Source organism: Mustela erminea, chromosome 20, assembly GCF_009829155.1.
Source record: "Mustela erminea isolate mMusErm1 chromosome 20, mMusErm1.Pri, whole genome shotgun sequence".
Lineage (NCBI taxonomy): Eukaryota > Metazoa > Chordata > Mammalia > Carnivora > Mustelidae > Mustela > Mustela erminea.
Window position 1 is genome coordinate 1341451 of NC_045633.1, and position 9426 is coordinate 1350876.

The window sequence follows — 9426 nt, forward strand, 5'->3', positions numbered from 1 at the left end:
GGTTCATGCCACTCGGGTCTGCTGTTAGGATTAAAGAAGATAAAGTCTGGGAGAAGGGCTTGATTGATGCTTACTCTAGCTCTGGTCACCCTAACTTCTTATTCCCTGGGAGTGACTACGTGAGCACAGGCCTTTCATTTTCCTAAAAGGATGCTGATAACCTCCTTTTAGTCTCTGGGAGGCAATATCGTCTGATGTCCACAGGATGGGTGGAAAGTCTAAGATCAAAAAATCCGAGCGGCCGGGTTCCGTTCCCATGCCTGCGGGCAGGCCTGGCTGGGTGTCTCTCACCTCCTGGGTGTTCGGTGGGTCTCAGATCTCCCACCCGCCCCATAAGGACGGAGAGTCCCTCATCTTTTTCTCTCCTTCCTGGGGGCTGTGCAAAACGTCACATGGTCCTATCTGACACCTCTAGCTTTTAACCGGAGGAGAGGGAGACCTTGTGGTTGTGCAGCTGTCATGAAGTCAGTTTCTCCCTGCCTCCAGCAAATGGTGTGATGTGGGCAGAAGTGGCCTTGGCAAAGTGGGTGTGTACGTCACCCGTCCATTGGTTTGTTTCGCCCAGAGGAGGCCCAGTGTGCTGTCCACCATCCTACATAATGTATGAGCCGTGGTAGGAACAGAGTACCATCAGCAGTCAGTCTGACCACTGCAGGCCGTGGACGTGTCCAGAGGCCTTGCCAAGGCTGACGTCTCTCTGTTGGCAGGAACAGCACAGAGGGAGGGAGTCTGTGTCACCTGAGGCCTTTCCTGGGGCTGGGGTGGGAACTGGCCTGTCTTGGGCCTCAGGATTCTGCAAAGAATACAGGGCAGACAAGAAGACGTCCCCAAGAAGGCAATCTGACTCTAGAGGCAACAGTGGTGACACTGGGGACAGCTAGCCTCTGAGAGGGCTGGGGGTGGCGGAGCAGTGGTGGGTGGGACTCTGTGGCTGAAGGTGAGAAGGGAGATTTGGTACAAACCCTGGCAATTTCTGGGGTTGCCTCGTGGTGCAGGAAATCCCCAGGGAGAGCAGCAGAGATGAGGTACGAATGGGTGGAGGCCATGGACAAAGGTGGCTATATGGTGCTGATGTGGAAAACAAAGGAGGAAGAAAAATTTTTTAATTTCCTACAGCCTGTCGACAAGTCCTTGAAACAGGCAGAGTGACATTCCTCTTGGGACTCAGCTGTCTCAAGGGCAAAAGGCAATCCTAGCCCATCCCCCACCCCCTGGGATCCTGTAAGCCTACTTTAACATTCAAAAATTCTTTGGAAAACTTCCTTTATCTCTGAGTCCCCCAAGATGCGTGTTGGCAATCATCCTCCAAGCATATCGCCCATAGAGATACAGCTGAAGGGTCTCGTGCCTAAGGTTTTATTAGACGGAATAAATGACCTTTCCCAACAGCAGCTGGCTCCCTTGCTTCCAAAATTCCTTAGAGACTTACGCTCTCCCAGACCTCCTCCCACCTTGAAATTATACAATGGGCCGCTCCTCATGACCCCAGGGCAGTTCTGCCCACAGGACCTGCCCAGTGCTTGAATAAAATCACTTTTTTGCAGTAAAGATGCCTCAAGAATTCTTTCTTGGCCGTAGGCTTGGAACTCTAACTTTTTTCCCTACATCACTGTTTTCAGGGGACATGCCCAGATGCAGGACATGTGGATGAAGGCCGAGTCCTCTGTGTGCTTACGTGAGCATACAGAGTGCAATCACGTATGTGTAGATCCCAAAAGGGCAGGAATGCAAGTTGGGAGTCCAGGTGGCTTGAGAGCCAGGGGAGGACTAGGGCATCTCGGTAATAACCCTTTCTTGGTGGATGGCATCGGATTTGATTCATTCATGGAATCAGTTGAGTACTTGCTGGAGGCCCCCAAGATCCTACCAACTGCCAGGGCTTGGGATACGGGAATGAATCAGATCCAGGCGCCTGCCATCTAACCGTCTAACGGGGAGCCAGGCTCCAAAGGGGAGAATTCAAAAACCTTGTCATCAGGGCTGGAATAAGCTTGTATATTAATCAGGTGCCCAGAGCAGCCACTTCCACCTGTGGTTGGCAGTAGGCAGGAAGACCTCCCTGAGGCAAAATCCCACAGAGGCTTGAAGGTTGAGCGAGTTCCTCAAGGTTGAGGGAGTTCCTCAGGGGAAAACAGGGGAAGGGTGTTGTTCTAGCAGGCGGAACCGTATATGCAAAGGTGTGGCGCTCTGGAAACCTTTGCACTGGCTCAGGAGCCTCGCCCAGATCCCATCAAGGAGAAGCTTGGAAGAATGTGGAACACAGAAGACTCTGACTTGTTTACAGATCACCAGATCCTCCTTCCCCAGGGGAACGTGCGCCACACGTGGGCAGGGAATTTGCTTAATTCTCTGCTGGTGGCCCAGAGTCTAGGGGAGATAAGCGGTTCCCGAACAGAGGGAAGACAGGAGGGGCCCAGCCCGGTGGAGGCGGACAGTCCGCTAAGCATTTGGACTTTGTCCTTTGGAGGTTTAAAATAGAAAAGACGCGGGCGCCTGGGTGGCTCCGTGGGTTAAGCCGCTGCCTTCGGCTCAGGTCAGGATCTCAGGGTCCCGGGATCGAGCCCCGCATCGGGCTCTCCGCTCAGCGGGGTGCCCGCCTCTCTGCCTACTTGTGGTCTCTGTCAAATAAATAAATAAAATCTTAAGAAAAAAAATAGAAAAGACGCGGGATCTGAGTGGGGGGAGTCCCTTCGCCGGGGACCCGAAGGTCGGGGAGACCCGCCAGGTCTTACACTGGAGCGCCGCCGATAAAATCTGAGCGGGGTCAGGTCGAGCGGGAAGCAGGAGGCGCTACCACCGACCAGTCGGCTTTTCCACAACATCCCCGGGAGGCAGGAGCGTTGCGGGGGCGGAGGGGGTTCCGCGCGGTTCGGCGACTGCGTCCGTGTCGCCAGGGCTCGGTGTCCCCTTTGCGGCGCCGCCGCAGGACCCAGCACGGGGTGAGGCTCGACCCGGGCAGCTGGCGGCGGGAACACCCGGCCGGCCGCAGCGAAGCGAGGCGGTGGCCGCCCCGGCTCTAGCCGGGGAGGAGCGACGCGCGGCGGCGGGAAGGAATTTGGGTCTCGGCGGCCGCCGTAGGAGCGGCGCTCGGGTCGCCATGGCAACGGCCAGAAGCCGCGGGAGCTTCTGGGCGGTGCGGCCGCCGCGGGCCCTTGGACGAGCGCGGCGCGGAATCCGCGAACTGTCCCCCCGGCCCCGAGGGTGCAGGTGCCGGGGACCGGTCCCCGGAGGGAGCCAGGGTGTGGGGACAGCCGGGGGTGTGGCCAGGGTCCGCCTGGGGCCGGCGAGGGGGGCGCCTCCCCGGGCCCCTGACCCCCACTGTCCGGACCAGGACCATGTTCGGCCTCAGTTTCTCCAAGTGGGAGTTGGGGGGCTGGGTAGTGGGCACCCCCGGTCCGATGGCCCCTCTCAGCCTCCGAGACCCGGACTTTCTCTGCTTGCAGGTCCTGCACTGACGGCGCTGTCCTGACCCATGGACGTGAGTCCCGGCCCCTCACCCTTTCTTGCAGCGGCCCCCTCGGGGCCTGAAGGTCACTTCGAGCCCCAGCGCAGACTGGAGAGGGCACTGTTTTCCCAACAGAGACCCTTGGAGCTCAGGACCGGCGCTGGGAGAGCGTGCCCGGGAGAGACAGCCCTCGCGGGGAGAGCACGTTTCCGCTCCTCCTGGCGGGACGAGCCGCTTGCCTCGTAACCGTAATCGAGGAGGAAAGGCATCTCGGGCTGGGGAACAGCCGGGGCAGAGACTCGGGCGTGGGAGGGAGCCTAGACGTTTGGGGAGCTGCTAGGACTTCAGTCTGGCTGAGTATCGAGGGGGAGGGAGGGAGGGAGGGGGAGGCAGGGCTGGATTGGGGCTTAGTCGCTGAGAGAAGTTTGGACTGAGTCAGTGGGAGCCGTTGACGGCTTGTAAGGAAGGGAGGGTACACAACACAGCTGGTGTGGAAGGGGGCAAGATTGCAAGTCGGAAGACCCTTGGGGAACAGTAACGTCGCCCGAGGGGTGGCACCCTAGAGCCCCGGAGTCAGAGATAATAGGTACATATGGAGAGGCATTTTGAGAGCAAGATCAACAAGTGTTGGAAAATTCTCGAATGACCCACAGATCCGGATGGTCCTGAGATGGGGTTGGGAGGGAAAAGTCGCATTTGGGAAACACGAGCGTGTAGGCCTAATGAATGAATCCCCGCCGTCCAGGGGCTGTTCCTCCCCTCATCCAGCCACCTCCGGCCGGTCGGGTTGTCCCTGCTGGTGCTTCTGTGTTCCCCACAGCCCCTCCACCTCCTTGTCACCTCTTCCTCCTGTGCTTGTCCAGGCCGCCTCTAGCCCGTGGAATCCAACCCCGGCTCCCATCAGCAGTCCTTCCCTGCTGCTCCCCATCCCTGCCATCGTGTTCATCGCTGTGGGCATCTATTTGTTGCTGCTCGGCGTCGTGCTGCTGACTAGGCACTGCCTGCTGGTGAGGGGCCTGGTGGAGGCCAACGGGTGGGCTCCGGGGAAGAGGAAATGGTCCGTCAGTGCCCTCATCTGCAGGCCTTTACCCTGAGGCTCCTTTGCTGTTTAGTCCCTGCATCTGTCCCTAGCAGTTGTGTCTTCCCACCCGCCCCCCACGTCTCCCACCATCTGGCTCAGATCCGAACCCCCTTCCATCTCCTACCTAGGCCCAGGGCTGCTGTGCCGACTGCAGCTCCCCCTGCAGGAAGCAAGGGGCCTCTAGGCCCCAGGACTATTGCTGGACCTGTGCAGAAGCCTGTGACTTCCCTCTGCCCAGCCCAGCCCACTGCCTGGATGCCTGCTGCCCCCAGCCCACGGAAGCTGTGAGTTCCCAGCCCAGCCCTGACCTGGGCCCTCTCTGGGCATTCTTTTGTTGGTGGTGGTCAACAAACATGGATTGCTGAGCATCTACTTTGGGCTGGGCTCAGTTCTGGGGACTGGGTCAGTGGGGAGGCAGCCAAAGACACCTCAAACGGCAGCATATTACATACTCTCTGGTGCCAAAAGCTACTTGGAGAAAAGAAAACAAGGGTGGCAGCTGGGGGCAGGTGTGTAACCTGAAGGACATACGGGGTTCTGAAGATGGTGGTTAAAAGAAAAATCAGCCCAGCCCAGAGCTCTTCCTGTTCACCGAGTGAGGACGATGCTGCAGATCCCATGCTCCCTTATGGACATTATCATTTACTCAACAACCCTGAGAGCTCGGTATTTTTAAAAACCTGGGTATGTATAGCTCTGAGTATGAAAAGCATTGATTACAAAGTGTGCATGTAGAAATACATAGAAAGGACCAGCGTAGAAAAAAGCTCGCTAACCAAGGCAGCTACATTTTGTGTATGCCCCTCGTGTACTAACAGACAGCTGTCCCTGCTCTGTTACCTGCCAGTATTTGGCAAAGATGGGGTCCTGCCGCAGATACTCTTTCATCCCTTCTGCTACTTGCCCTTTTTGACTTGACATCACACCTTGACACCCCCCTCCCCGCCACCGCCAACCATCCTGCGCCTGTGTATGTAGACAGGTAAGTATTTCTGTCCTCTCTTTGCCGGGCGGGGAGGAGTTGGCTGCGGGAGGTTTGGTCACTTCTACAATGTTACACAGCAGAGGCTAGCACAGCGAATTGCTCCATTGTGTGTCGAAACAGTCCTCGGGGAGAAGCCTGGCTCCCGGAGGACAGGCCACTTTCGTTTTTGTGGGTTGAAAGACGGTGAATGGAGTTGACCACCTTCCTATTTTAGGCTCTGATTTAGGCAGGGACGCTCTTGCCCTTGAAGTGGAGACCTTGCCCAGGAGGAAAGAGGGAGCATCAAAGATTAAGCGAATTCATAACTTGGGCTCACTGTAGTTGGTCAAATTCCTAGGAGATGTTTTGAGTTTTAAAGGAAATTACAGGGCCAGAGGCTCTTCTCTTTAAAAAAAAAAAAAAAATAGAGTTTTCTTCTGTTTTCCTGGGGTGGCTTGGAAAGGGAGCCCGGGATGAGGATAAGGGGCCGAAGAGGGAAAAGACAACCCTGGGTCCTAAAAACTCCCTATTTTATAGCAAATGCTCAATTACAAAACGATTTATGGCCCCTTGTCCAGGGTATGCTGTCCCTTGGCGCCTCTTGTCCGTCCGGGCCTCTGCTCGGGCAGGGTGACAATGGAATAAGGTGCAGGGGATTCCAGACCTGCACACTCCAGGACCTGATCTACCCGGCTTCTGCCAGCACCAGGAAGGAAGGATTCTAGAATGGCCACAGGGCAGGATCGTCTTGTCTTTGAGCTGTCTTTGCACGAAGTACAGTAAAATATCTGTTCTTCAGTTTCCTTATAGTAACAGTAACAACCACAAATAGGACAAGGCTCTTGCCTACTTGACAGCTGTTAGAAACGGGCTTCCAGGGGCTGGAGTGACTTACCTGAGGCCCAGGCTAGGATGCAAACCGGAGTTTCTCTTCCTCTCTGGGGGAGACACCTGCCTGCCCTGCTGTTTTCGCCAAGCAAGTGGCAGAGATCTGCGCTAATTCACCCACTCCTTCACCTACTTAAGGATCTACGCAGTCATCGCCAGGGCCCGGTGCCAGGCCCTAGGGGCTCTGCAAAACAACCTGGACCTGGCCCCAACCCACATAGGGCTTCCATTGCAGCAAAAGACAGAGGAAGAAGTGGGCAGTTACACTAGAGCAGGAGAAATGACGTGGTATATAGTGAGATTGCTGGGTCTCAGCCCTGTGTGTGATCAGAGACGTGGAGGAGACAGACACAAAGCCAGGCCTCTGGGCCCCCCACCCAGGAGGTCTAGCTGGGGCAAGGGATCCATGGAGAGCTGTGGCAAGAATCCCTGCCTTTTCTCGAGTGCTCAGTATGTACTAGGCAGCGGGCTCAGTTCCTTCCACTGATTCCCCACCGTGAGCCTCTGAAGCAGGCATTCTTACTTGTTCCAGAGATGACCAAACAGAGGCTCAGAACATGAGCAGGCCCAAGGTGGGCATGCATTTGGTTCAAATCCAGGCCTGAGCTCTGGACACCACAGCGTTGCAAAAATCCAGGGAAAGGGAATCCAAGCCGAAGCTGTAGAGTCTCAAGAGGCACACAAGGGTTAACAGGCTTGTGGCATTCTTGTTTATGTACTGAAGTAGCAGATTCCTTCCAGAAGCCACATGGCCGCTTGTGAGAGTCGAGAAATCCATTAGACAGTTATTAATGACTCGCTCTAAACCTTTCCAGTGGACAGAGCCCAGAAATGCTTTTAATACCCTCTCTCCGAGGTGAGGGCGGCAGAGCACACAGCGCCGCACACGGAATGACGGTGTGGGCCCCCTCAAACCCACAGAGCCCACTTCTTCCCAAACTGGGACTCCCCAGGGATGCCCCAAACCACCCCCTCATCAGATACAAGGAAACCGCTTTACTCCCCCTTCTGCCATGGGGCTTCCAGTCTCCTCCTTGTGAGACAGTCCTGCTGAAGGCCACGCCAGCCCAGTTCAGACCCCTGTCCCTCTCTCCAGCAGCTCCCCTTCCCTCACTGGAGCCCCTAGTGATATTTGATCTCCGCAGTCATCTGACACCGCACCCCCAAACCTCAGCTGTTGCAAAGGTCATTCCCCTATTCCTGGCTTGGCCTGGCATCTGATTGAGCTGTGCAACTGTGGCTGTCAGCTAGCTGGGCCTCAGGCCTCAAGGAGCCAATCTCCTGGCGCATCCTGGGTGTGTCCCACTCCAGCCGCTTGGCCGGGCTCCAGTCCATGCATGAAGCAGTGGCGGATCACCCCTGTTGCTGGGCAGGAGAGGAGTAGGTTGAAATAGACCAGTTCTCTCTTCTTGTCATGAAGGGCACGCAGTCTTATTCCCCAAGACACAGACCCTTCTTTTTCCCCCGGGAGCTGAGGAGTTCTCTCTTTTCCCAAAGAGGGGAAAACGCTTTGATTGCTCCATTCATTAGGCATTCACTTGTGCCTCATGTACCTGCAGAGGGTGAGTCCTTGTGCTTGCTCAACGGGGATAGGAGACGAACTGTCCCCTGTCCCTGCAGAAGCTGATAGCTCTGGGCCTGGGAGGCAGTGGGGTCAAGGGGGATCTCCGTCTCTGAGCCTCCGCTCCCTCTTTTGGAAAGAGGTCTCCATGCAAGGTTCTGATAAATAAAAGAGTTGTGGCTCTCGGAAACATTTTTTAAAAAATCTGCCAGTTACCATTTTCAAAGACAACTGAGATTTTTCAGAATCATTCATGATTACAGTCTGCCTTGCAGGGAGCCGACACTCAGAAATAATGGGCGGGGTCCTGCAGTTCGGTCTCACACCAAGGAAGAAAACAGAACCAGGTTCTTTTTGTCATGGAAGGAAAATCTGTGTGTGCTCGCCCTCATTTGCTCCCTGGGAACGGAGTGAGGCCACAAGGATGTAGTAGAGCCAGCTTTGAGCGGAATGTCAGTACTTCGTGGAACAGGATTACTTGGTTTCTCAGTCTCCTTGCCTTTAAAAGGGGAAGAAGGAAAGACTCCCCCTCCCCCCGAATAATGTCTTCCAGCTCCTGGACTCGGTTGTTTGGAACGCTGCCTCCCTGTTCATTTCCCAACAGCGCAGGGAATTGATCTGTTCCCAAGAGGAGTAGGTGGTACCCTCTGTTCCACTGGGCAAATGCGGCTTCCCAGGCCTCTCTGTTCCTTTCTCCCTGGAGAGGGAAACAGCTTAGGGGACTGGTTGCCCTTCTCCCTGCCCACCTCCCCACCCCTCTCTCTCTCCCTCAGGGTTGGGCCCCCCGCTGCCCTCGCTGCTGCCCGCTCTGTGACTGCGCCTGCGCGTGCCAGCTGCCTGACTGCCAGAGCCTCAACTGTCTCTGCTTTGAGATCAAGATCCGATGAGGACACGGAGTCCTTGCCCCTTGGAGAGTGGCCAACCCCCGGGGCCCCCACACCCCGTTCCCTGACGCCCCGTTCCCTGACGGGGCCTCCAGGCACCTTTCTCCAGGCCCCTGGAACCACATATGGCCTGGCTAGCTCATTGGGCTGTGCAGAGCCTGGCTCCCAGCAGAGCAGGACTCAGAAAGCCCTTGGCCATTTGGACTGTCCTTTGGAGGGCCAGGAGGGAGAGGGGCTAGCACTCTGGCAGACGACCCCACCGGCCTATCCTCCGCTCCATGTAAACCGTTATCATTGAAGGTGAGGTGGGAGACACTGCTCACCACAGACCACCTATGGGACAAACTTGAACCTGGAGTATGAGGATATAGGGCTGCCCCAGCCACACCTTGGCTGTGGATTCTCGGTGAGTGTCGTGCCTGCATCTGCTCTCCCGCCAAAGGAATGGTCTCCCCAGAATCGGAAGAGCCTCCTTCAGGGCCCAGAGGGGCGGGAGCCTAGAGCAGGCGGCCGGGAGGGCCACAGATCCCAGGCTCCGCTCCTTTCTCCCTCCCCACAGATCCCTGTGCAGAGATCGATTTCTCTTGACCACCTCTGAGGGCT

At 56.4% G+C, this 9426-nt stretch overlaps 1 protein-coding gene across 5 annotated transcripts; it reads left to right on the top strand.

Moving 5' to 3' along the window:
- The first annotated feature begins 3080 nt into the window (after window positions 1–3080).
- Window positions 3081–9224, top strand: LOC116580916 (keratin-associated protein 10-9). 5 transcript variants are annotated; one of them, XM_032327776.1, is made up of 5 exons: window positions 3082–3239; window positions 3444–3478; window positions 4309–4452; window positions 4655–4810; window positions 8713–9224. In XM_032327776.1, exons 2-5 carry the CDS (start codon window positions 3473–3475, stop codon window positions 8824–8826), a joined length of 420 nt encoding a protein of 139 aa, XP_032183667.1. In that variant the 5' UTR covers window positions 3082–3239; window positions 3444–3472; the 3' UTR covers window positions 8827–9224. The 5 variants fall into 5 exon arrangements, with proteins under 5 accessions (XP_032183668.1, XP_032183667.1, XP_032183666.1 ...); XM_032327775.1 differs by having other exon boundaries at window positions 3082–3207; XM_032327777.1 differs by lacking the exon at window positions 4309–4452 and having other exon boundaries at window positions 3081–3207.
- Window positions 9225–9426: the final 202 nt, after the last annotated feature.

Coding starts and splice junctions, on each gene's coding strand:
- LOC116580916 (XM_032327773.1), top strand. CDS start 4,105: ATGGTCCTGAGATGGGGTTGGGAGGGAAAAGTCGCATTTGGGAAACAC. Junction 4,453..4,654: donor TGACTAGGCACTGCCTGCTG/GTGAGGGGCCTG, acceptor TCTCCTACCTAG/GCCCAGGGCTGCTGTGCCGA. Junction 4,811..8,712: donor GCCCCCAGCCCACGGAAGCT/GTGAGTTCCCAG, acceptor TCTCTCCCTCAG/GGTTGGGCCCCCCGCTGCCC.